We start from the raw sequence: 27,558 nt of genomic DNA, 5'->3' as shown, positions 1-27,558 counted from the left end.
GGCGGGCGGGGGCTTTGCCGGCGCGGCTCCCGCCTGCCGGCCCGGGGCCAGCCGCGCTCCCCGGATCCGCCGAAGCGGCGAGGTGGGCACATCCCGCGGCGCCGGGCGCTGCCTCCCCGCCGCCTCCCCTCTGGGCTTCCCGCCCAGCAGCCGGGAGCCCGCCGTGCGGGGGGCAGCCGGCGGGGCAGAGCGGCGGCGCTGCCCGGCGGAGCACCATGCTGGAGTCCATCTGTGTCACCGGTGAGGAGCGGGAGCGGGGGCGGCGCGGTCCTCGCCGCGCCCGGGGCAGCCGGCGGGCCGCCAGCTCTTCCCCGCCGAAGGAGGAAGCATCGCCCGGGCGGCGCCGCGGGTGTCGGTGGGGTGTCCCCTGGGGACGGGGGAAGGGGCTCCACACCTGCCTGGCTCCAGGAGCAGGAGCCCCCCGGTGAATGGGGTGAGCGTGTCACCTGCGGGCCCTGCCCCGGGACACGGGGGAGTGCGGAGGTGACACCCCCTCCGCTGGAGCCAGGGACAGACCATGCAAGGAAGAATGCTAGTAAAACTACTGCTGATAATATCTAGTGGCTCACACGTTTTGCTTCTACCCTTCGCTGTGTTCTCAGAGAAGTTAACAAATCCGTATAGTATGTGTGTATACAAAGACTGTATTACGACTATATAACGATAATATAGACAGGTGCCACACAAAACTGTCTTCTTGTGCTGTGTACAATACAGTTGCTGCTTGAAAACAGTTGTTTTCCTTGTTTAAATTTGACATCCTTTCATGTGTCATTACTTCAGGTGCTCAAGCCAATGTTACTTGTCCATGGGGAAATCTATCTACAAGAAATCTGCTGGAGGTGTCTTAGTGTGCCCTCATTCAATACCCTTGCAATCATAACTAAGATCTCTTACAGCTGCTCTTTTTCTGCATAATTGATATGCTGTTCCATCTGTGCATGAATATGACTATAGAGTGTTACTTTTGATAATGGGAACAGAAATAAAGTTCATGGGTTTGATCAGAGTATCCCTGGAGATGTGCAATAGCCACTGCAGTCTTAAAGGATGAGATTTTGTGAAGAATAGTTATTTTGAGTCCATATCCCTCCATCAAATATTCCTGACTGCACTCTGTGTTGCAGTAGAAGAAGCCAGAGACCTGCTTGGATGAGTTTCATCCTATGCAGGTCTGCCTATGAACCCATGTTCTGTGATTATATCCTGAGTTTATTACATTAGTAGGAGTTTGTTGCTTGATTTCATTAGAGCCAAGCCTTCACTTTTATTATTACTGTGCCTATGTAATTTAATTTGAAGGGCCCAAATTTGGAGTCAGTTACATAATACTGTATTTCAATACAGAAGTAAAAGTGCAGGAAACTGCTTGCTAGTCAGTCCATTTTTTTTTTTAGAAAGCCTCAAATAGCATTGTCATTTTGAAGACGAAAAACCACACTGCCAATCATCCCTAAAAATGCAGAGTTACTTACAAACACTGGCAGCTAATGAATCAGATATACAAGTTGGCTGATAGCTGAAACCTGCCCTTGGTTTTGAAGCTCAGAATTAAAAGCTGGATGACAGATAACACCTTTGCAGGAGAAAAGTAAATAGGTGAAATAGGTGGATATTATTTGGTGGAAAAAAAAAAAAAAAAGAGTCTTAGGTTAAATGTAAAAGATCCCAATATCATACAGGCTCTAGTTAATAACTAAGATACTTGTGAAAATAGAAGGTAACTCAATGTCAGTGTTTTTACAGAAACTCATTGCCTAATTCTGCTCTTAAACCATGTTCAATCATTATAGACAGAGCTTCCAGTGCATTTTAGTTCAAGTTGCCTGACAGCTTCTGTTCAAAACTGGAGTGTTTTTAAACTTTAAAGGGGTTTCCAGTGGTGAGGAAATAGAATATAAGATTGTGGTCAGAATCACTTAACGCCACAAATACAAGCATGTAGTGTTTGAGAGGCAGTGGAACATTACAGGCTCATATATAACACTCTATGTTGCCTGCTTTTTTTTTTTTTTCAGAATATTCTTTCTCTGCACACACGAACCATACAGTCTAGAGCCCATAAACTACAGGGTGTTGTGGTTCTATTCAAATTTTCTGAATATTGGAGATAAACATTTCTTTTTAATGAAATTGTACCTTTGCACAGTGTGTCAAAGGAAGAATCTTACTTGTCACATCTGTGTAGTTCCTTCTCATCTCACAGTTTCAAACTTAACTATTGCTTGTAGAGAGATCACATACATTATTTGCATTCCTATAAATTTGAAACTTGAAGTCAGCCTTGGAATGATTTCTGATTTTGAGCAAAAAGAAACTCAGCGCTATTCTAACATGGTAATGGTAATCTTAAAAACAAAAGTAGTGCCTCAGACCATTACATCCCTAGGACAGAAGGAAGTGCTCCATGAACATGTTTGCTAAGCACCTTAGTCACACTTGCAGTTTGGAGAGGATTTGTCCATTGTGCTTATATAACCTGAGTGACAGCTGCTCAAAAAATCGCAGGAGTTCTCTGCTATTTTAGAGCAAGGCTAACCAGACAGAGATATCCATGCCCACAAATACCTGTCATTAACCTCATTCCACCTATGGAACAGGTATTTAAGAAGCTGCTTGGATAGCAGCTGCCCTGTGGCCTAGAGGAAGGCATTATTTATACAACACACTCCAAAGGCTAGGAAAATTATTGCACTGGGATTTCACCATGCATATTATTGACTTATTAGCTGAATCCATCAGTTTCTAAAGGACAGAGACCAATAATATAAACTGGGTCCTGAACATAACATAAAATCTAACATTTTTTTTAACAAATAACCTCTGACAAGATTAGGCAGTGTCTGCAGTGGTGCAAGGTTCCAGGCTAGTGACTGGGATACAATTTATACGTGAACGTGTTTCATTAGTGCAGAATCGTCATGACATTTGTGGTTCTCACATATTCTGTTAACCCTTCATGGACTCCATCCTTTTCCAGTACTGCTGTGACACTGGAATAGCTACTTGTGTATAAATGGAAGTTAGAGATCCTCTTCTTTGTGCAAAATCAAGCCTGTGGTGTTTTGAATTGTTCTGTGGCACATAGTACACTTGTGTCTGCAGGATGGAGTAAGTCCAGTACTGCCAGGTCCAGCTGATGTCTTGACAATGTTGGGATTTTGGCTAGGGCACAACCTGCTGTCTTGTGAGCTTCTTTAGACTCACAGGGTGGTTGCCTTTGGCTGGCTGGCTGCCCTGCTAGCCCAGCTTATGGGACAGCAGACGCCGAACAACATGGCACTCAAGAGGGGTAGAGCCCTACTCTGGCCCAAGTTGCCATTAACAGGAGGATTTCCTGTTCTTTCGTACCCTAAATTATGACAAAACAGGGACAGGCAGTCCTTCTGTCCCCTCCTTGGTTATCCCTTGCCATCACCTTGCACCCCAAATGTGGCAGATTGTTGCATGTTGCATGTTTCACCTGTGTCTCTAGGACCATGTTTTTATTAATGCGTTGTTGCAGAAAGGAACAAGATATAAATAAATGGAAGTAAACATGATGGAGAATATTTTAGGAAGAGACTGTATTAGTTTTGTTGTGGGTTTTGGGGTTTTTTTAATTGCTAAAGGGCTTGTGGCTTTGTGACTGTTAAGTGTTTGGAAGTGAAAACAATGAAAAGAATCCTGGTAACATAAATCACATGAGGGAGGTTCTCAAAGGTAACTGGAGCTCTGGGCATATGTTCTTTGACAGTTTTGTACTGCAAAAATAGAAATAAGTCAAGTCAGGAAATTCAGATTTGTACCTCTCAGAACACATGTAGCACATGTGAATGAGATACAAAAGATAAAACCTATGAGATCTGTAGCATGGTATCTGTATTCTGGTATGCAGGGTAGCATTACACTATAGCATGGTGGTTTTCAATTTGCCTTTTTCATATCTTTTAGAAGTAATCTGTCCAATGGTATCCAGAATTTAAAAGCTGGGAATCTGCTAAGCAATTCAAGCAATTAATCTGGGTTGATAATCCATTCCCGCTGTCTACTTTATAGCAGCACAGTATCTCGGTACTGAAATACTGAAACAAATTTCAGGAGGCAGGCTGTGCAATGAATTTGTTTTATATTCAGAATACTAGACCTCTTTTTCAATCACCAGGTATTGCTAATAATTGCAAACTCTTGAATGTAGTAAGACAAGTTTCCTAGAAGACAGTACATTCTTAATTTGGTTGATGCTGTCTGATTTACAGATGTGAGTTTAAAATATGTTATAGCTTAAACAAACGTACTAGAGAAAGAATTTTAAATTTGGTGCTTTGCAACATGATTTTGACATAATCTCAGATATTATTTTCTAATTTATTTAATAATGATGTTTAGAAGACCTATACAAAATTTTAGAATAGCAGTTAAATTACTTCTGTGAAAACTGCTTTGTTATCTATTATAATATTTCAAATGTGCCAGATTACCTGTTGATTCTAGGTTTCCAGCACAAACAGGCATGGAACAGTGTCCTTTAGTCAGAAGAAAATTAAGGACAGCCACACTTAGTTTGGCAGCTGAAAAATCACTTTGCTATGAGGTTGCACTTATAAAGTAACTACAGATGGGGAACAACTATTTTTGATATCAGCCATGTGCATCTGAAACCTGCCAGTGCATGTTCAGCACTCAGCCACCATTTGTGACACTTCCAGGAGAATTCTGATTTACAGCGTTCAGCGATTGTCTACATATAAAAGCATTTATTAATGGCCAGCTGTACCTCTTAGCTCTAACAGCTTGCTGTCATGAGTTTTTGGTATTAGACAGACACAAGCATTGGGAGAGGGAAGGAATGGGTGGTTTAGGGTCATTTTGAATTGTTTCCTTGAATTAAATTTCTGGTTTTTTTCTTTTCTATTTATCACTTCCTAGATACATGTGTAATATTAGTTCTATTTGTTCCATTATAGCAGCATTTTAAGGCTTCTATATTCTTTGTGGCTTTTAAGAGCTGGTTAGTAGAGAAGGTGAAGCATTAATGCCTCTAGTATCATGTTATTTCTTTGTGTATATTTTAAGAAGTAGCTGTGTGAATTCCAACTCCAATTTTGTCTACCTAAGCAAAGTCATGCTCTGAAATTTAATATGTGTTCAAACATTCTGGAAACCTTGGTTTTCACTTACCCTTCTTAAAAGTAAGGATTCTTATACTGTAATAGTTGATACAGGTCTGAAGTCAGTCTCAAATACCAGAAATTTAAGAGTGGTCATCCTATTCTGTTGCACCCAAAAAATGCATCTCTCTTATGTATTTAGTTTGATGTTGTTCTCCTTGTGATGGGGAACTGTGGTTTCTCACCACGACAGCTCATGGGAGAGCAAGATAAGCCATGTAGGCAGGTTGTCACGTATGTGATGAGAATGATCTGACAGAATTTGAACAGGAATGCCAAGGAGCACGCTCCTGTGCCAACCATAGAAAGAGGATTCACAGACTTATGATGGAAGAAAACTGAGTTTGCATAGGATACACATGCTTTAGTGAAGGGTAATAATCTAATGCTTCTACCTCTCTTCTTTCCAGTGGAGAAGACACCCTGGCTGCAGATTACCCATCATATGTTCATGGAAATAGGACCTTTGGTCTTCTTGTTTTTAGGACAGGATGTTCGGGAGAACTGAGGAACACAGGTTGATATGGAACTGACAGAGGTCCGATAGCATGAAATACGTTGTCATGGGAGCAAAACTGAATTTTCCTGTGAAAATAAAGCTGAAATTAAGCCACTGTTGATTTTTTTTTTCTGCCTTGGAGGCATTTAATGATCTCTTGCTGCTGTTACATTCAGACTATAATTACTGTATGTAAAGTAATTACAGCTCAACTACATATAACTATGGGATGAAGCTCAAATCCCTTTTGCAGTCTTTAATCATGCCACAGCCATATCTCGTGTACTGTGAATCCTTTTATTTTAGGTACAGAAATAGGAAACATTTAAACTGTGGCACAATTTATTTGTACATGTAGTTTCAGCTCGCCTAATGTTCTAGGAGAAACTGGTTGTCGAGAGGAGGGGATGGTTAGAACCAGTGAAGTGAGGTCACTTCTCTCTAACAAACCAGCACAAATGTTAAATTCAGCTTTAATCCTCAGTGACTTTTCCGTGCAGCTGCTCTGCACCAGGGACCAGACTCCCCCGAAGGCTATGCCAGGGGTCAGAGCAAGAAAGGAGGGCTCACTCATTAAAAAAACTTTATTTGCTTTTTGCACTTAGTTTAGTTTACAATGTTTCTTCTCAAATGTTTATTTTAAGACAGCTGTTGTGGTAGAACAGTTTTGATTAGATGAAATACCCACTGTTAAGGTATTTCAGGAGTGTAATTAGCTGATCTCTCTTGCCTTTTTAAATATAGCTTATTGCCTGTATTAAGAGTGAACACATGAAACTGAAGTCTTTTAAACATATATTACTACCCATATGCTGTTGTAAATTGTTCACAGTGGTTGGCCCTTTCCAATGTTCTCACCCTTTTCTGGGAGTAAATTCCGTGAATCAGATTTTGCAGAGGAGATCACACCAGACTGCTTGTATCGCAGCACAGATCCCTGTGGGACTTCACTGTAAACACTGCTCACATGCTCCTATACAGTTTCCTCTTTTTTAAGTTATTCTTTATCCTTACAGAAAGCCTTCCTTTCTAAAAGGCCTTCCTTCTTTACCCTTGGTGAAGATCAATCAGCTCAAAATGACACATTTGTTAATGTAGCAGGAAATGTTCATGAAGTCCTGCAGAGTCTTTTTTTAAACAACTAAGTTCTTAGCTGCCAGCAGTGTAGTTGTGCATGGAGATGCAAGCATAAAACACTCGTTTAGCTGGATCTTACAAGTCCCAGTCTAATTGTCCAAAAGTGATATACGCGCTCAGTTCTCCTCCATACCTAGAAGTCAAGATTAATGTGATGTGACTGCAGTTAAGACATTTTGTGTTTCCTTTATGTTGCAGTTTTGAGTCCTTGAGATTAGTATCACTGTGTGAAAATCAAGTTTGTCCTCACTATTTCCTTTTTTTTTTTTCCCCTCTAAATGCAGAAAAACTTCACTGGCCTAAGACAGAGCTTTCTAGGAAATCAGTCCTGAGTCTGGAAGTACATAAGCTGAACATTAATAATGAAAACAGCCTCCAGCATCCGCCTTCTGGGATCCTTAAGGACATTTTCACAACAGGAACCAGCAGCTACAACGTCCTTCTGCAGAGCAAAGAGGAGAAAAAACACCACTCTCAGAAGCAGTCCTCCTCCCACCACAAGAAACACAGGAAGACCACCACCAAGCGCTCCTCCAGCCCGCGGGGCAGCGAGCACCGCCGGGGGAAGGTGCCGCTTCCCTTGCTGGGCGGGCGGCGCTGTGGCCCCCGGCAGCCGCCGCTCCTCGGCGCGGGCCCCGCGGCCACCGGCCTCCGCTTCGGCAGCGGCGCCTTGGCTGCGGGCAGCGCCCCGGCACCGCCGCCGCGGCCCAGGAGCAGAGCTAAAAAGCATTCTAGTCTCGCAAAGCCAAAGCAGTCCCCGTCCTCAAGAAGCCATGGGCAGGAAGGCGATGCCGCTGGCCAGAAGCTCTGTTTACTGACTGCGATCAAGCCGTCCAACGTGGAGAAAGAGAAGGTTAAGTTTTTCAACTCAGATTTCACGTACAATCCTCAGTTTGAATATGAAAACCCTGCTCTGCCAAATGTGTTAGCTAAGCACAGCCATGCGTCTGACAGATTTCTTAAGCAGGTATAGTTGCTTTTATTCCCCTCCGTTTCCAGTGATTATTTCTTCCTATACCTACGTGGTATTTGGGTTTGTTTCTAGCAAGTATTTTCTCCTTATTCTCCCCTGCTGTTTGAAAAATGCATCAAAGATGAGAATGCATTAGAGAACTGAAATGAAATATTTTTAATTAAAATCTTTCTGAAATTTACAGGATTTTAAGGGATAAAGGCACAGTTCCTTCTAAATGGGTTTACATGACACATAATTTAAAGCAAGAAAGCTTTTTATGCAATGAAGCAGGGTCCAGTAGAGGAAAAATACAGTGCCTAAACAGGGAGAGGAATAAGGCAGCACAGAAATCCTGCCAATCCTCTTGGTGACACAGGGATTGAGAGGGGATAGCAATTATTTGAGTTTGTAGTTATTGGATAAGTATATGTTGATGTTCCTTGTTTTAATCAGCTTTGAAAGGGTATTTGGATATACATTAGACTCAGTCAAGCAGCAGCCAAAATCCATTCCAGAGAGAGGTAAATTGTTGCATCCCGGAGTTTGGGTTTAGATGAGGGTTTTTAATTTATGTTAAAATAAGTCAAGTGCTGTAATCCCGCGTTTCCCCCGTGTTGTTCCCCGCCGCGGTTTCTGGCCCCATGCTGCCTGCTGCCGGATCCTTACCCCTGTGCCGCTCCTGTAACCACCCTGCCGTCCGGCCCCGGGAAACCCCGTGCTGGCCACCCCGAGCCACACGGTCCCGCTCAGCCCAAGGCTCGGTGCCCGCCCCTGCGGGGTTCTCTGGTTGGTCGCTGTTGCTGGCGTCACCGCCACGGCAGCCGCCCCTATTGGCCGGCAGGCCGTGGATCCTCTCGCCCCGCCCCTCTATAAAGCCCTATCCCGCCGGCAGTCAGGCGCCATTTGCTCCCATGCGAGTGCCGGGAGCGGTCGCGTCTTTCCATCGAACCGCGCCACGTGACCAATAAACCGTTCCTGCCAAGCACGGAGTAAATGGACAAATTCCTTCCTCTTTGCCGGGTCCCTAGCGCACGGTAACAGAGACTGGCCAGCCCACGCGCCCGAGACACGGAGCCGTGTCCGGGAACCCGCGGCAGCAAACCCCGGCAGCACGTGGAAGCTACGCCACAGCCGGGCTCCCAAGAGCTGCGTGCAGCCGGGGAGAGAAAAAACCGCCGCCGCAGTAAATTTTAAGGAGACAATTTTGGTTTTTCATAACTTGCAGCCACACTGGTAATATAGCTACAGACATTCCCATTCTGTGCAACTGCCTTGGCTTCCTACCTGAGTTGCAAAAAACCTAAACAACAAAAGCCCTGCTTTCAACTTTGACCTAAGTGACAAAACCGAGTGCTTATCTGTACAGTAGAAGCAGTATTCTTCCCACTTTTGCTATTTTTAAATGGTTTAGAAGATTTTTTTTTAATATTAAAGTGATTTGGGTCTTATTTAGATCTGACAAGCTTTTCTAAACATGGACTCTTATGTATTCAAGTGATACTTGACTTGCGAAGACAACCTGCCATTCCATGAGTTTCACTTTGCGATATAAATATTTCACTTAAAACTAAAATTCCTGGTGGCAAAGATACATTAATTAAAAGGATTAGGGATTGTAAGAACTGATCCCAGACTTGTGAACAGACTGATTTTTTTTTTCTTTTTCTAAATCCAAGAATGTACAAAAGTGTTATTACCCGTTACATCATTGTGTTGATAGTCTCCATTCTCACACTGAAAGCATCTGTATATTTTAACAACTCAGTTTCTGGGTTTTCATTAAAAATTTATTTTCTTTATGAGAAAAGGGAACAGCTGTTCTATTCTCAAAATCTTCTTCAATACTTCCAAACAATGAACTAAATCATAATGACACCAAATAAAATTGCCCCTTGACTAGAGCTTTTTAATAGGCTTTCCTTTGATTTTTTTAGCAATATTAGCAACATAGATGGCAGCAAATCCACAACTACTGATTTGAGAAACCAAATTTAATACAAATTATCCCTTTTAGTATGGGCTAGTAGAGCCTTAAAAGTCTTTTTATGCATGATGATTTTCTGGAGCAAACCTGTCTTTGGTTTAACCTTCTTTTAACAAAGGCCCATAAGCGTAAATACTGAATATTTTAATAACGAATGATTCCTCAATATTTTTCTGATTTGTAACTCTACCTTTTTCCCTGTCCATAAAAAGTAAGGGAAAATAAAGGCCCTGTAACAACTTCATAAAAGGCAGTAAAGGATTTAATATTCAAGGAAGTATATTTCTGTCAATTAACAAGGAATATATAAATTGTTTCACAAGATTTAGTTTGAGTCTAGAAAAGCATGTATTCTAAATTCAGCTCCTAAAAATACCAAACAAAAATACCTTGCACTTAAAAATGCCCAAACCAACAGCTTTAACATAGCTCCAAGCCCAGCAGGTGTCACTCTCTCTCTTTTATCTACAACTAGCTTTAGAAATTTTCAGCTCCACATAAATTTGAATTTAATTTCATGCAAATTTACTATCCAGAAAAAGCAGCATTAATCAAAAATTTTAATCAGGAAGTATTGTGGGAGCACTTGCTTTTCCTCATTGCTACTTTTTTTTTCACGCAGATTTTACTTGTCAGAAGAAACACGTAGGTATCTTACAGGAAGTTCAGAAAGGATGACTTCAGTTGAGAAAAAAGTACTCACAGTATCAAGAGCTGGGTCTGCAATAAAAATGCAACTGTGTGTAGTCATCCTTTTTGCTACAAGAAGGTTCAGTTCAGTTTTGTTGGTTTTTTTTTTTTAAGCATTTTTGGCTTCTGTTTATTGCTCCACTTATTTTAGAAAGCCTTGGTAACTGTGAACAGTTATTCCTGTTTTTTTCTACAAAAGATGCTCATGGCAACTTACACTTGCCTGCTCTTTTATGAGTAAAAAGCTATAAACCCAGCTCTTACTAACTGAACCCACCATGTTTATAGGGGGCTTTTAGGATACTTAAGTGAAATGAGCTCAAAACCTGACATTTCAGAATTTTAGAGAATTTTTCAGTCATGTCAAAAATCTTTTTACCCACAGCTGTGCATAGCCTGCTAGGACATTAAAACAGATTGTGTTTTCTTATTGCCCTTTCTGCATTTGTGCACGTCTATGAAATTGGTTAATATAGCATTACTGAAATATGTCTGGAAGACAAATTACACTCTGCCTCATTTATTTACTTTTTTAAAGGCAGAGAGCACTGAAGGTTTGCAAACCTTAACCCAGCAATGCTGTAGTGGGGAACACACAGGCTTATGACCACCCACTTTACCCCATGCCTCTACTTAAATCAGAGCTTTTAAACCTTGGGCACAGCCCAACACTTTTATTGATTGACTTTTCACAGACATAGAGAGAACATTTTTGAGTTATTAATGCCTTTGAAAAATGCTGATTATAGTGTCTTCCTTCTCATACTCTCTTCTGTTTGTTTTTCTCTTCATACCTACATTATATTTTCTTCATAATAAGTTTTTTTCATGAGTCACACAGTAAAGTGCCTTTAGGGAAGTAAACTGGAGAATAGAAAATAGCATGCAGATTTGCACTCTTCACAAGGATTAACATGTCTGATATTACAGAAGTTAATTTTCTTACCATTGTGTTTCAAGGTCACTGCAGCAGCTTTGTGCTCTAAAAGTTTTCTGGCTCAAACTATTTATTCCTCATTGTGAAGTTTCTTAGCACTCAAAGTGTTGTTATTTTTGCTTAGATGCTAGAGATGGCAATATTTGCTTAGAAATAGTTGTTCCCGGTGTTTGCAGAGCAGATGAACTTAACAGTTGCAATTTGCTGAACCAAAATCAGCAAGTTGCAATTTTAGGTACCCTGTTTCTTTGAATTGTACAAGGCAACAAAAATTCTATTTCTATATACATTAAAAAAAAAAAAACCAAAAAAACCCCAACCATTTTGTCAAATGAGTGATCCTCCATAGTTATACATCCTCTTCACTTGTACTCATAAGAGTATAGCAGTTTTGAGTTCATAAATAAACCAGTTATGCCACATTACAAGTGTTTGTGTGACACCTTTTAAGGCAATAATAAAAGTAGCCTACAATTAGCAAATTTATCAGATGTTGGGAAAAAAAAATAGGTGGAGTTGGAAGGCTAAACAACGTGGCAGTCAACACTGAGTAATCCTTTGCTATGTCCAAGTGATGTCACAGCTTAGGCATGTGGAAGATTCAAGGACATGACACTGTATAAAGCACTTAATTGTTAAACACTTCATACTGCACTAGTAACAAATTCCCTTGCTAACCAGGATTTTTAGATAAGGTGTGCTAATACATAACACAGAGCATGTCAGGCCATCCAAGGGGCACAGGTTCTCAGGGTCTGGCACAAATATCTCTCGTCCCCTAGAAGGGACTAACAGATCACTTCTGGCGATACCACAGTAGGAAGATAGCTTTACTTCAGAGCAGAGTCTCATACAAAAACCCAGTGAGTATTAACTTCAAATTCTTTACAAAGTAACTTAAAAGTTTTTAATTAAAAATATTTTTACCAGCTCTAAATTACTTAAATGTGACCTTTATACCATTAAGAACAAGCATGCAAAAAAAAAGCTTCTATAAACACTGAACAAAACTCCAAATACTACTGCCTGAGTGGACTAGCCTCAGAAATGTATACTTACCTTCCTCCCTCCATTCCTCTTGACCCAAACAGCCACCATTTTATGGCTGTTGATTAGACTAACAAGCTCTGCCTGATACTAAGTGTTACCTAATGATGCACCATGGAAGCTTTTTTCCCCCTAGCTGATAAGTTATGCAGGAAGAAGAGCAGTGGTGTGTATCTACCTTGTCTGTCTTACAAATCTCAGCAGAGACTGCAACCCCTTTGCAGCAGAGCTGCTTCTGAATATAGGATGAGCTGACTCAGATAGGGGGCTGACTCCTAGATCACTGAGACCCTTGTCTGACTTGCTTGCCTCACACTACTCATAAGAAGTCTTATCAGTACATATTCCTACAATAATGCTCAACCACTGAGCTGAGTTGCTGGACACCAGTGACTTGAGATTCAGAGACCTACTTGGCTGTAAATAATTTGTTTTAAAAAGCAACACCACCATAACCTAAACCAGTCAATTAAACAGCCTTGCCTTGCTCTCATTAGTGCTTCTGTGTCATTGCTTTCTTGAGCATCAGGAGTGTTCGCTGTGCAAGGGGGCTTGCCTTGGGATTGCTACTTCTTTTGGCACTCTTTGGTAGTGATCAGAGGGATAAGCAGACATTTTAGCTAATATTGAAAAGAACAGGAATTGTTACTCCTAACCAGTAACCTAGTACAGCCAGACAATTCTTCTTCCTTTTTTTTTTTTTTTTTTCACTTGTTGCTGAAGAGTTTACCTTAGGAACTGCAGCACTACCAGTGTTCTGCTGGCCTGGAGGCTGGAAAATAAGCTCATAGTTGGATGCTGCAGTAGGCAGCAGCTGGCATGCTGGTCTGGATTTTCCCCTTTTCCAGCAAGTTCTTGCAACACTGAGTCATCTCACCTTGGAGGCAGGTGCAGAATCCCAAATTAAGGGCCTGGTGTTGTAGTCAGTGCCTGGAAACCAAACATTTCCCAAACCTTTTTCCTTCAGGAACCACCCCCAGCCGGAGTGGTTGTGGCAAGAAGCGTCCAAACCAGGAACATCCCTGGGGATGGGGCTCATCCCAGTGTCAGGGCCATCTGCCAGTCCCCAGGGATTTGGGTGCAATGTGTCTGTGTGTGATGGCTCTCCCTGTTGTTTCAGTGTTTCCAGAGATACACCTGCTCAGTTGGAAAGAATTTTCAGGACTTTCTTCTGTTTCACTTGAAACAGAGTCAAGAGAGGTGATAGTGGTGAGCACCCTTCTTAGTAATTTCTGAATATCTGTTCAGCAGTGAGGAGGCTTAAGCTTAATGACTTCTCAGTATGCAGGAGTTCAAACTTGCAACACCTATCTGGATGTGGATGGAATGCCAGGATGTGGGTTACCTAGGGTGGCACAGAAATAAGTTTCCCCTTGAAGCTGTGAACTCTTATCAGGTTGAGGTAGGAGAGATTGGAGTGGGTCTGTGTTTATTGAGGAGGACCTGTGTCTGCAAACCTGCTGTTTGTATTGTGCTGTTGATTCAAGTGTCTCACAGCATTTAAGAAAGTCTTCAACAGCCCAGGAAGGTACAGTAAGAACTTGGGTCTCTTGACTCCCAAAATCATGCTGCTTTCTGTAGCATGGAGGTCTCAGCTCCAGGGAGTTTGCTGTTACAGACAGCCAAGCAGGAGGTTTGATGTGTTCAGTGCTCATTTTCTCACTGCTCGTTGTGATGAGGTGATTTTAGAAAATGCCTGCATGCCAGCTAAGGTCGGAGAGTCTTCTGGGATTTCATTTCAAATGAACTTAGGCAGCCTAGAATTTAAGTGGGTACTTAGTTTTATAGATGTAATTGAAATTTAATATCAACAAGTTGTGAAGACAAATTTCATGCTAGAAGATTGCTTGACAGATGACTTCTTCCAGAGTGAACAAATAAAGTTAATTAATTGTTCATAGAAACCCGATATACCAAACAACTAGTAGGTGACATAAATATCTTAAGGATCTGGCACTTGGCAAAGGAGACTGAAGAGCTGTTACCATGAATTATTCCGGCTGCTGGCTGAGAATAAACTACCTGGGAAAAGGGTGGGAATATTTAGGTCGCTTCTTTAACCAAGGATTTTGTATGAGACAGGCAAATGCCTCAGAATGTGCAGACACTAAAAAAATTATAAAACAGACAATGTTTTTAGATGTTAAAATTCATAGGTAATTTTAAAAAAGGAAAAAATGGTTTGGAAAAATATACAAGATGAAGAAATACTGAACATTAGGTGCAATATTTCTTTGGCATTCAGGTAAGTGACATTTCCTTCATCAAAGAGCTATTAGACTTTAAGGACATGTCTACCTGTCATTTATGGGTTTCAGTAGCAACTCTCTCAGGTTTGATTAGTTTTAGCTTGAAAAACATTAGAGAAGGATTGTTGATAGCTGTGAGAGATAAAAAATTAATCCAATTTTTGTGGAAAATCAGTCAACCTGCCAATGTCTGAATTACATAGCTGAAGACAAACGTGTTCGTGAAGGGATATAAGTATATAATGCAAAAAGAAATTCAGTCTGCAGGATTTTCACCTTTTATTGTTAGTGGTATTTTCTTAGCAAGAGCATTAATTTTTTAAGGTAGTGCCAGGAGCTTCTGTTATCAAGTCTATGACAAAAAGCTATTCCCTGTAGCTGGACTTGTTGCTGACAAAGAAGTTATTCCATACCACATTTTCTTCTAAGGGTGTGAAATGACTTGCTGGAAAGAAGATAGCTAGGGATGAGAATTTCTCAACCCATCAATAAAATCTTCAGTATGCATAGTTCAGATCATGGTTATGGGCATTGTGCTGAGCTTTGCTTAAGGGACTTCTCCTAGCAGCAATTCATAGAAGAATTATTGATACTACTGTATTTATCTCCTGAAATAGGCCTTCATTTTGGAGGGTTTTAAAGAAGTACTGTGGTTTAAATGAAAAGTTTAAATGAAAGTTCTGTAAATAAAAGTTCCTGCTCTCTCTCCTCCTTTCTCAGACAGACACCCATGGTACAAGAGATTTCATTGTAAGGAGACATTTTTGGTAGAAGTGTTGTTAAAATTATAGTTACACATCTGCTTAATCAGTGTTCCTAAATTAGAAAATGCCAAGAAATGAAGTGAGATGACAGTAATAGTTGATATTTTTCAAATTCTTTGGAAAAACATAAAAAGAAACATGCTGTCAAACTGCGAATGTCCTGGAGACCTGTTAAATCTATTTTACAAGGCAGTTGTACAACATTGCCAAAATTAAAGAGAAGATGGGACTGATAATCATCTAATCATCACACTGATGTATGTGGGTCTGAGTTGATCAGAATCTTTTTTCAGTACTTTGGCATTAATGTACATCTGAAGATGGTATAAATTTATTGCAGAGTGTTTCAGCATGTATTAAATGAGTATAGTTAGTTACAGTTACTGTTAGTGACTGCCAGTGAGTTAAGAAAAGGAGGATTTTAAACTAAGAAAAAAAGAGAGATTGAAAGGGAGAGAAAGTATACAAGTGTCAGTCTGACATGGGGATCTTACTACCCTGATATTTGCTATGCTTTTCCATTTTATAGTCCATTAATATCATGAAGCGGACATTGCAGAAATATGGAAGCTATGAAAAATTTGAACAGGCCACTGGAGGCAGCCTGCTGACCAAAAGTCGTATTTGGAATCACGTCAGGAAGTACATGGTGAAAGAAGGCTGTCTTGGTGAGGTAAGTCCTGCACTGATCAGGAAAGAAACACTCGTGTAGACCTTAGACATTACACATGGATGGACCTAGGAGACCATCTGGGAGGCCCTTCCTCCATAATTACAAGAATATTCCTTACGTCATACTTTTCTCATGGCTAAGCCCAGTCTAATGTTTGAACAATTGAAACGACACACATTCATTGTGAAGGCTTCAGTCATCTCTCTGAGCCTGTTTCCTGATTCATATATGCTTGTTCTTAAATTCTCTTCTTTTGGGAGTACCCAAGAACGACACCCTTCCTTCCCTCCTTTTTTCAGCTACATGGAGACCAGCACATTTCCATTTATTCATCAGTTCTGCCATCTGTTATCCTGTATCAAATTATTTACACCAAAGGAAAGAGTTAAGAAAAGGCCAAGAAAAATAAGCAGCAACCCAAGAGAGTGATTTATAAGAAGCAACACAAATGAAAGTGACATAAGTGAATAAAAATGTCTGAAAGAGCTTGTTGAGTTGGTTTGAGTGCTGTTTTTTCCTGGCTTTAACCATTTGATTTTTAGAGCCCTGCGAAAAAAACTTATTTTCTTTATTCAGAATTTTAGCGTTTTAGAAGACCAGTTTGATGAAGTTACATGAAATTGCTTGGAAAAGTCAGATGAAATTGAATGTATAAAAAAGGGATTAATCCAAATGAAATCACCAGATGACAGAGTCAAAGACTTGGATGAGATCACTGGCACTGAGCAAGAGGAGTCTGGAATCATGAGACAAAAAATAATTTCCCAGAAACTAGGTTTAATTGGTAAACATAATATTATTAGGAGAAACTGCTAAACTCACCACACATTTTTGTGAGACACTGATAACCAGATTTGACACTGATAACCAAACTTTACCAGTGTTTCTAAGAGTGGGATTAATAAACTACAGTTTAGAGCAAGCAGGAAACATTTGTATGTTTTATCTTTTCCTGTGCTTTTATCTCCCTCTTCATTTTTGGCTTGGTTTGATTTCATGGCAGCTGGATTCTACATCTTCGTCCAGCAACCCATGTCCTTCTTAATGAAATCCTTCACTTTTTCTTTGAAAATAGGGTTAATACATCATGCTTAGGATGGTCTAAAATATGAAAATACTCTCTCCAGCTGAAAAGGTGTTAATAAAGCTAAGTGGCACCTGTTCTTTCAATCTAAATGCTTTGGGATTTACCTGTTTTTACTGCCTCTAAAATGCAAGTTTTATGGGACTGATGGTTTGCTGTTGAACTTGAAGCTGAGGGTGAGTTTTGAGTACAGGGAAGTGTTATATTCACACCTTTGATCCCTGGGTCCTTTTTTTTGGATACTAAAAAAGTAATCTTTCTTTAAAGTGGTCTCCCTTGTACTCTTCTGAGCAGTACTGTTTCGTTAGGCTTTACATGAAGAAGGAAAGGTGCTTAGTCTTCAACAGAGTTTCACTTTTCTCTCTCAGTCACTTGTTTAAAAAGGCTTTTTGAAGTCAAATAATACAATATATCAATATGCACTAGTTTCCTTCTCTGCCAGTTTTTGTTTTGATTACCGGTTTTCCAAGAGAGAACAGGAAAGTAAGAACTATTTTGCTGTGTAGAACAAAACAATACCAGTATTTCAATATTTCAAGTCTGCATCATGTAGCAGGAGAAAAAGTACACAGTACTTCCCCCTCTCATTCAAGTGACTTCAGAATTGCAACTGAAATGCTTTCAGACAGCTAATTATAGAGATGTCTAGTCACTTTATATGTTCTTATCTTGTATTTTTCAGTTTTCAGTAATACTAAGATAATTCAACACAGTTCAAAAACTGGTATTTTCTCTACTTTACTGTGCATGCAATTGCTTGCTCCCTGCCCTCCGAGTCTAATCAGTGTTACCATACTAATTTTTTCAGTGATTGCTCTCTCAATCACCTGAGAGAGCCTTCTGAATGAGTTTATCCTACTCATCTTCTATCAGTAGCACAGGTGAATAGGATGAACTCATTCCGAAGGCTCTCTCAGGTGATTGCTGATCACAAGACAGAGTTGTGGAGGGCAAGGGACCAAAGAGAAATGAAATCATGGAAGAGCCAGAGGAAAAAGCAGGATCAGGAGCGAGAAGAGAGCTCTTTCAGTCCTACCTGAACTCTCTCCTCTTCAGATTGTGGTCCATCTCACAGAGGACCTGCTGTCCCGAGCCTCCATGACCGTGGTGAACGGCCGCCCCACTCTCACCATCAATGTCTCCACTGCACGAGAGCACTGGCTGGAGGGGATGCTGAGACACGAAATTGGTATGAGCATCGCATCCCTTCTGCAGGCAAAGGGGAGTACTTGCATGCATTCTTACTTATGGCACAATGGTGGGCCAGGCACTGGACAGGTACAGAAAGAGGGAACATCCCTATCCAAAGAACCTGTGCTACAGATGTGCTAAAGGGAAGGAGAAACCTTTTTGTTACTGCAGCATGCAGTAAAAGGATTCCTAGGGTTCATGGACATTAGCATTTTAGGTCAGATCCAGAGCAAGCTTTTGAAGTAAGCCGACCAGCCAGTCCCACTTCTAACACTGAGGTTACCATGCCAAAGGAATCTTGGAGTAGGCAAAGAGTAATCCTTTCAGATGGTGCTAGGCCAGAGGCTCTGCCTCAGGCCATACCTTCTGTGCTGTCACTGCTCAGGGCCATTTTGCTCATGAGAGCAATTTTTTTTTAACTATTCTGGAGTTAAAAAAAAAAAAAGGGGGAAATAAAAATAGTGTGACTGTTCAGCCTCAGCTCCAGCCACATCACTTTACAGACCTGCTCCTGTCACACTGCACTGCTTGCAGATGTAGGCATGCTTTAGGTATGAAGAATTTACCCAGTGATCCCTAAACTGGTATAAACTTGCTATGGTTTTGCGTTACACAAGGTTGGCCCAGCCCTGTGGAAAATTTCTACAAAATTTTCAGTGCATCTGTTTCAACTAAATACATGAAAATTGGATAAACTTGGCTAATGCCTGAATAGCAGCTGAAGAATAAGCCTTGCAATTGCCTAGAACCACTGTTACTCACATTTTAGGGGACGTAGCATCTTCCAAGGCTGCAGGAGTGCTGTTTAATCACCTTCAGGAGGCAACATTTCTGCCCTTTTACTTTGATTTCCCTTCCTGCTGTTCCCTACAATGCCTAGCCTATGCCAGAGACAATTCAGCTTGTAAGAGTTCAGAAAATTCCTTTCCACAGATTTAGAAAGTCAAGTCCTCCTGATAGTTGCATTCCTTAAGCATTTTCAGGAATTTCACTTGCAGTCAGCAGGTGAATATTTGCATGGTGTATATATCTCTGACAAAATTGTCTGTTGTAGACAAGGCTAAAGTCATCGCTTTTCCCAGTGCCCAGTCTTACCAGCTCAGAGTTCTGAAATGGGCATCTCCTTATATATCTTATAACTTTTTGTTAATCATTGGATGCTACTGTTCTAAGTGCCAGATTCTGGGTTTTTTTTTTTTTTTTTTTCAGGAACTCATTACTTTCGGGGTTTTAACAACAACAGCCAGCCTTGGTGCAACCGCAATGGCCGTAGAAAACACGGGTTAAAACCAATCAACCCTACAGAAGAGGGGCTAGCGAGCATTCACAGCGTCCTGTTCCGCAAAGACCCTTTTCTTTGGAGAGCTGCCTTGCTCTACTACACGGTGTACCAGGCCAGCCAAATGTCCTTCAGTCAGCTTTTCCAGGATGTGGGGAAATTTGTCAAGGACCCCAATACTAGGTGGGATTACTGCGTACGGGCCAAGAGAGGGTGGACTGACACCTCACAACCAGGTGAGTTCCCTATTTGTCTCCTCTTTTGTACTTCAGGGGGGTTTTCAGAACATGCACAGAGCTCCTTTAATCATGTCACACAGTAAAACCTTTGCAAAAGGGAGAAATCGGACTCCACACTTTCTGAAATGGGGTCTCAAGAATTCTGCTATGGAAAACAAGGCTGAAAATGCTCTTGAGTGAGACCTTCAAGCTGAATCAGTAAAGGATTTTTTTTTTTTTTTTTTTGGTGGAAGTGGGCCATAAATACAAAACTTTGAAAAAATTCATACTCACAGTTTGACCTGCTTTCCACAGATGTAATGTTGCCTGTGGTTATTCACAGGCCCTATCTTCTATGTTTGATTTCTTTTTCTGGCTAGTGGGTTTTGCCTTCTAGCTAGTTTTTGGAAAGCTGTTCAAAGTCAGGGATATAAATATCTAGTTTTTAAAAATAAAATTGTTCTGCTCATAATGGCTTCTGAGAACATGCCTTGACTGAACACTTATAGAGTGCAATGTATCTCCATTCCTTTCAGGCTGTTTCAATAAGGACCAGGTGTACTTGGATGGCATCCTCCGAATCCTGAGATACAGGGAGTCCATTGATTTCCATCTTCTGACAGCCCTTGGAAAGGTGACTGAACTCATTATTCCCAAGGGTACAGTTTTATCATTTCAGCAAGCCTGCCTGTAATGAACTATTAGTCATTGTGCTTTTACTTTGATCTAGAATTCTCTGCTCTGTACAGCACCTTCAGTTACACTGTGCAAGTTGCAAGTATTTTGAGGTCCTAAAAATTTCTACCAGCTTGTCCTCATTCTTCACTTATCAGATTAAGATTTTATGGTCATATTTCTCAGACTTTCCTCCCTTTATGGGGTACCACCTGACTTGCAGTACAACAGATTGCCTTGGCCAAACACAACAGGTACTAGAAAAGGCAGTGGTCCTAGAAGATGACAAAAGGAACCATTTGATATTAATGCACCCCCTTCTACCACAAAGAGTATTTAATCTCAAAGTTCTCTCACTGATGGTAGGTGTTTTTTTAAAAAATGAGGGTTTTTTTCCTCCAGAAAAATGGTATTTCTATATTCATAGAATGTGAGTGAGTTTTAGGTGCATTCTAACTGTCATGGCTTGTTTGTTCTCAGCTCATCCTAAAAAGTGCAGAAATTTTGTCACATTTCCTGAACCAAATCCTTGGGTTGCTGAGCTTTCACAGTTCATTAAACAGGGTTCATACTCACATAAACAGAGAGTCAAAATGACTTGAGCTTGAATTTAGAGCTGGTATACCAACATTTCTGCCTACTTAGCAATCAATGGGTGATAAAGGGAAAGGGCATATTATGACAGAGGGTTTTGGTCCACATTTGAGTTTTCTCTTTACTGTCAGAATCTTCCTTATTGATAAGCAAGAGCTATTTAGGTAACTGAACCAAGTTAGGAAGCATTGAAAATAAAATCACACTGTCACATAAGTCTGGAACTTTCTGTCTGAAATTTCCTTTTGCTTTAAGCCTGCTTAACTCCACATGGCTTCTGCCTGCTAAACCACTGAACACACAGTTCCTTTACTGCTTTATGCCTGTCTCTCTTCAGGGAGTCTGCAGGTTGAGACCACTTGAAAAACACACTAAGTCATTCCTCCTAAAATTATAGATTCCACTGTGATCCACATTTCATGTCACCCACATTAAAGGTCTACAAGCAATTTATTTCTAGCAGTATGATAATTTATAAGTGCTTGACTTTACAACTTTTAAAATCAAGGGATCTTAAAATGTATTCTGAATGGTTTAACTTCAGACATCTGCAGTCAAGCTGGAATTTTGTTTATCAGACCAATGTCTGCTCTCAGCATCACAGATTAGTTGAGCTCTGCAGAGATGTCTCAACATCATCTAGTCCAACTTCCATGCTTAAGCAGTGTCGGCTAGAACGGTTTGCCCTGGACCATGTCCAGTTGGGCTTTGAATATCTCCACTGATGGTGACTCGACAACCCCTCTGGGTGGCCTGTGCCAGTGTTTTTCCACCCTCATTGTACAAAAAGGTTTTTTGTTCAGAGGAATTTTGCGCATTTTAATTGGTGCCCACTGCCTCTTGCCCTGCCAGTGTGCTGGTGAGAAGAGCCCCATTCCCGTGTTTATACACACTGATGATTCCCGTGAGCTTGCTTTTCTCCAGGCTAAACAGTTGCAGCTCTCTCAGCCTTTCCTCACAGGAGAGGTGGTCCAATGCTTTAATCATCTTAGTGACCCTTCATTGGGCCCACTCCAATATATCTTCTCAGGAACGAGAGAAGCATAAAACTTGCACTGGGATCTAGCCTAGTGGTTTATCACCACTTTAAATGGGGGATTTACTTGGTTTTTTAGGGTGGAATGGGAGGATCAGGTTGTTCCAAAGGGAGTATTAAGGGCTGGCACATTTTCCAGGTCTTGCCTTCCTGTTGCTTCTGACATTACTTACAGCGTAGAAGAGTGTGGTGTGGATACATGCAAGCTGTTCAACATACCTAGAAGTGACTAAGGAAAACACTTGAAACCTGAGAAGAGGTGCTTCTTAAAAGGAGCAGTTTTAGAACGTCACAGGAAAGAATCAAATACAGGAAGCACTGCAAAATATTCATGTGGTAATTGCATGCAAATATTGCCAAAGGGAAATAGAATGCAGATATTGGGTGCACTTGAGTATAGCATAACTACCAGAGTCTGAAAAAGTAAAAGCAGCAAAATATCACTTACTGTTGTGCTTTCCAAGAAACAGATGAGCACATTATGAAGAGCATAAGGAAGCCTGTTTTAGCTTCAGTCTTTTTTCTCTAGTGCAACGACTAATAAAATGTGGTAAGGAAGACAACTTGTTTCCACCATAGGATGGGATTGTTTTTGATCTCCTCAGGATATCAACTTTGGTAATTTTTTAGCAATTGCAAGGACTGAGGAAATGCATCCCATTCAAACCATATCTCAGATTATAGATACATGTTTCTTGTTTGCAGCAGTAACAGAAACCTCTGAACATAAATATGAGGGGGGAAGGATCCTTCTTCTTTCTTTAGGCAGGAAAAGAGGTATAATTTGATTGCATGTGATGCTGCGTCTCCAGACTGGGAGATGGTATGGTTTTGTAGAGCTCCTTTCTATCCACTTTTAAGTTAATTAGGTGTAATGCCACACAATCTTCAAACAGTAATATCTTGATAACTTGAATAAGCCTGGGCATGGGTGTCTGTTTTTTTAATTGGGTGCATCTTGTCCTTGCAACTAGAAAAGCACATTTGTGTACTCAGATACAAATTGATCTTCTTTGTGGGCTTTGTTCCAATTATCATCACTGAGATATGCACCTGTCCCTATGGATCAGGTGTAGCAATCTGGATTGCACTGTCCCGTCTTTTCAGGAAGCCCTTCCATGCCCCTTGCACATTGGTGAATCCTTCATCTGCACTTCAATCACTGCCGAGTAGAAACCATCACATGCCAAGAGGGCAGGCTGCTTCCAGGGAAATGAGACTGTACAGGGCTCGACTCCTTAAAGGAAACATGAGGCAAAAAGGTTGGAAGGAGCAGGCTCCACTCAAGCCACCTGGCACAAACCTTGTGTGAAGCACAGCGAGGCTGGTGGGCTTTGCCAGAGCACATGCTGCTGTCTGCAGGGTGCCCAGAACACAGAGCTTGGAGACAAAGCAACAACCACACAAATTTCATCACACTGGACAGCTGCCCAAGGAGTCCTGCTCTGTGCTCCCATGGCAGCTTGTGCCCAGCCACAGCAGTCATCCTTTCTGAACTAGCATTCACAGCATCTTGAGCTACTGTTTAGAAGTCCTAGCTTTTAGAATCATAAGACTGTGAAGATAGAAATATCCATTTTCCTTAGGAAAAAAAACTATCATATCCCCTAATAGCTGTGAAATGAGAGTTCAACACCAATACCCAGAAGGCTCTGATGCCACGAGGCAAACCCAGTCTGCATTCTGCTATTAAATGGAGAAAACAAAACCACTAAAATTGGGATGCTTAGGTATTGTTCATGCTGTAGTTAGTTACTAGAGGTGCATTTTAATTTAGCTTTGCATAAGCACATTTACTAGTGAAAATTAAACAGCAGAGTTCAGGTCAGCTGGCACCATGCATTTCCCAAATTGTTTCCTGTGCCATATCTGTGCTGCCCTCCCTTTCTAGTTCCTTAGTCTTTTGCACAGTGTTTTTTCCATTCTCATGTAAATCTTTCTGCCTTGTTGAGAAGACATTCCAGGACTCACATATGCTCCATCCTTTCCCTTTCTATTCCTGCAGCTGCTATAGATGATTCTCATTCACATTCCTACAAGTCTGTTCACTGATTGAATCAAAAGCAGAATCAGGAATTATGAAGGCATTTGCTAAATTTACACTGCTTTTGCATCTTCCACTGAAGCACACAGTTGCTCATGTTTTCAAACAGTTCTCTAAGGTTTGAAATTCTCCTGCTCTGACATATTTTCTCATTTACAGGAGAGAATTTGTAGCAGCAGTAGCAGAGAGGCAATGGGACTGTACTGCTAAATTGACCCATACCTTTCCTTACAGATCTCATATGAGGATGTGGATCGCCTGAAAGATTTAGCTGTGATTGAGAACATGAGGGTGCCACACTTTTTGCAAGACCACGCCCGGTACATGGAACACTTGAAAAAGATCATGGAAGTCAATGAGCTGACTGACGAGGAGCTCCAAGATCTCATAAATTAACAGTATTAGACATCCATTCACTTACTGTGTCAGGATGTAGAACTGGACTTCCTAGAGCTTGCAAAAAAGGGACTTACAAGGAATGGGAGGGAAGAGTGGCCAGAATATGTGGAATTCAGAAAAAGCCCCTTTATGTCTTCTTGCATTGTGATTCTATACTGATTATTTTTTAAAGGGATTGTGCATTTTGTAAAATTTGGCTTAGAAATTCCTCTGCAGTGATCTGTCTAACTATCTACTCTGTTTTGTATGCTTGGTATAGTGCTCAGTGCTGTCTCTTGTAATATATTGCCTTTTCCCACCCAGGTTTAGAGGTGGATAAAAGGAGACAGAGGAGAAATTCCCCCTTAGTTCATTTTTGTTTGCCTTATCTGTGGTCATAGCTGTCACGGTTCATAGCAATACAACTGCTGTAGATTATGCTGCATTGCTGTCTGCATAACTTTCCCATTTAGTCATCATTGCAGTGAAAACAGAAAGTTTTAAAACAGTGCACAGAAGCAGGTCTTTGTGCCACAGGATTGAAGTCTGTAACATTACAAAACATTTCAGGGTTTTTTTTAGTGAGAGGATTAGCGTTTGAAAAAGAGAGAAAAGGTAGGTAGTGCTGATTTAATGATTGTAAGTGGGTAGCAAAGCTTTTCCCTTAATTCCCTCAAAAAGTTACACCATTCTACATCTTTATGTGTATAGTACATGTTTCAGTAAGCTGAATTCTGGGAAGGGCCTCCCTCCTTTGAGGACAAGCAGAGCATGTCTAGGAAAGTCAGCATGGCAGTGTTTTGGAAGGAGGATCGAGCAAAACTGTGATTCCATGACCTATGGTTCTAAATAAATTCAGGAACACAGGGCCATGATCCAGCACAGCAGGCAACACTCCTTCTTTGGATCACCTGAGCCTACAGAGGACCAGGTCACATTTTTGACCACACTATAGGAAGCTTGAGCTTGCAGAGCTCATTTCAGAAACAAGGTGTGACTGGGGGAGAGAAGATGACTCTCAAGTGCCCTATTCCTGTGTTCCAACAGAAGTGCTGCACCACTCTGGAGCAACTTTACCTCTGTTTTAACTGCTGGTGCTATATCCAGGACTAAGGAAAGAAAGCTCCTTGCAGCAAAGAGCTTTCTCTAGTCACATGATTAATAACTTAGATGATGCAGGAGAACTTACTACATAAGCAACATTTTCTGATTGTGGAGTATTATAGAATTGGTGAGTCAAAGTATTCTGACAAAGGGTTTTGTTTTAGTAGACAGAATTTTACAAGGGCTCCTCTGAGTCCCTGGGAAGCAGCTGTGGTCAGAGAGGCTGGGCAGAAACTAATGGGAGCCTTGGGACAGGACTTCTGCCCTTTCTTATCCTGCTGCTTTTGCCCACTGGTAACAGGCCTGGCATGGGATGAGGTGAGTAGATGGAGCCATGGTTTCCTCCACACCACATTTACATGGACCTGAGCCACAGTATACCTCCCCTCTGATCCTGTTCTTTAATGTAACAAATGCAATAACTCTCCCACCTTGTTTTACACCAGGACATTACCAGACATTATGCTCAGTAAAATCTTGAGAATATGTTTTCTAATCCATAGGACAATCTGTGAGGAAAAGGTGACAGTTGGCTAAGAGGTCTGAAGGTTTACGAATAATCCCCTAAAAGCAGCTGCCTCTTTCAGATACTATTGCAGATTGTTTGCAGTGGCTGGCTGACTGCTGCAAAAAGGAAAATGCATTCAACAAGCATAAATTTACTAAATTTAGTTATTTTCAAGGCAGGAACTTAGAACTGCTTGCAGCAGCCTTAATTTTGTGTTGTCAGTATTGTTCAGGAGCTGAAAGCCATTCAGCCTCTGTATGGTGTTTTCTCTCCTTTCCTCCTTCAGGCTGTTTAGTTTGATCACTAGTGACTTCACCTGCCCAGCTTTGTTTTAGAGCTGTGCAGAGCAGACACAGAGCTGTTGCAGCAGCCTGACAGGAACCATTTGCAGTCAGTTCCGCACGTGTGCTCCAGGTTTTGGCTCCTTTGCCAGAAACAGCAAGAAAGTCACACATGACTGAAGTCAAGCCAAGGATTACAGTCAAAAGCTGTCTTTGGAGTAAACTGGGCAGAAATCATTTGAGCTACACTGTGGAAAAATCTGGCTCACTTTGCTGACCCTGGGGTATGCAAAAGGGACATTTCTTTAAGAAAAGAACAAGTTTGAACTGATTTTATTCTGACAGGAGAGATCCTTGCCTTTCTCCCATGACTTTTACATAAGCAAAGTGGTTTGCATCCTCCCCCAGTAGTAGCATCTTACAATCAAAGTGCATGTGCATAATGCAGCCTCAAAACGAAGAGGCTGTGCTAGTCACAGTTTTGCCACAAAATGCCATGCCTGCAGGGCCAGACTCTTTTACCACTCTGTAGCTCTAAACACTACCACAGGCCTTTTTGCTTTACTTGAACACCTGCATCACCTTTTTTGCAAAGCAGTAGGTGCCATTAAACTTCCATTCTTCATTCTAGAAATAGATTTGCCTGGTGCAAAGTTTGGAGTCTGGAAGTGCTTAGTATCAATATGTAGCAATAGGCGAAGCTGGCAGCTTCTGGTTTTGGTATCACATCATTCCTCCTTTGTAAAAGTGTTTAAATTTTGAAGTGTAGCTTTTGTAAATTTTCCTGAATTTTTGTTTTTCACTGTGAAGAGGCTGGTTACTGAGTTGTGATACTGAAGTTCTGTGATAGAGTGTGTGGACAGCAGTGAGCTCATGTCACTGCACGGTTTCATGGTGTCAGTGTTGTGTTGGCAGCCTTTCCTGGCTGTCTGGCTTGGTTGCTTTGGTTTGTATCTATGTCTTGCTATGTTATTCCTGTACAGAAACCTGTCTGGCATTGGAAAAGCCTTCCTGTTTCACCAGACCAATTTTGAAGGGCATTTTATACAACTTTTACAAATAAAGACAAAATAATGACAGA

The 27,558-nt window shown here is 41.2% G+C and overlaps 1 protein-coding gene across 1 annotated transcript; it reads left to right on the top strand.

Moving 5' to 3' along the window:
• The first annotated feature begins 126 nt into the window (after positions 1 to 126).
• MATCAP2 (microtubule associated tyrosine carboxypeptidase 2) lies at positions 127 to 27,558 on the top strand. Its single transcript, XM_053953942.1, has 7 exons — positions 127 to 240; positions 7,071 to 7,753; positions 15,942 to 16,085; positions 18,226 to 18,358; positions 19,570 to 19,875; positions 20,394 to 20,491; positions 24,441 to 27,558. Exons 1-7 carry the CDS (start codon positions 216 to 218, stop codon positions 24,600 to 24,602), a joined length of 1,551 nt encoding a protein of 516 aa, XP_053809917.1. The 5' UTR covers positions 127 to 215; the 3' UTR covers positions 24,603 to 27,558.

Source organism: Vidua chalybeata, chromosome 1 (genome assembly GCF_026979565.1).
Source record: "Vidua chalybeata isolate OUT-0048 chromosome 1, bVidCha1 merged haplotype, whole genome shotgun sequence".
Taxonomy (NCBI): Eukaryota; Metazoa; Chordata; class Aves; order Passeriformes; family Viduidae; genus Vidua; species Vidua chalybeata.
Note: the sequence above shows the minus strand (reverse complement) of the source record. Positions and strands in the feature narration are given on the sequence as shown.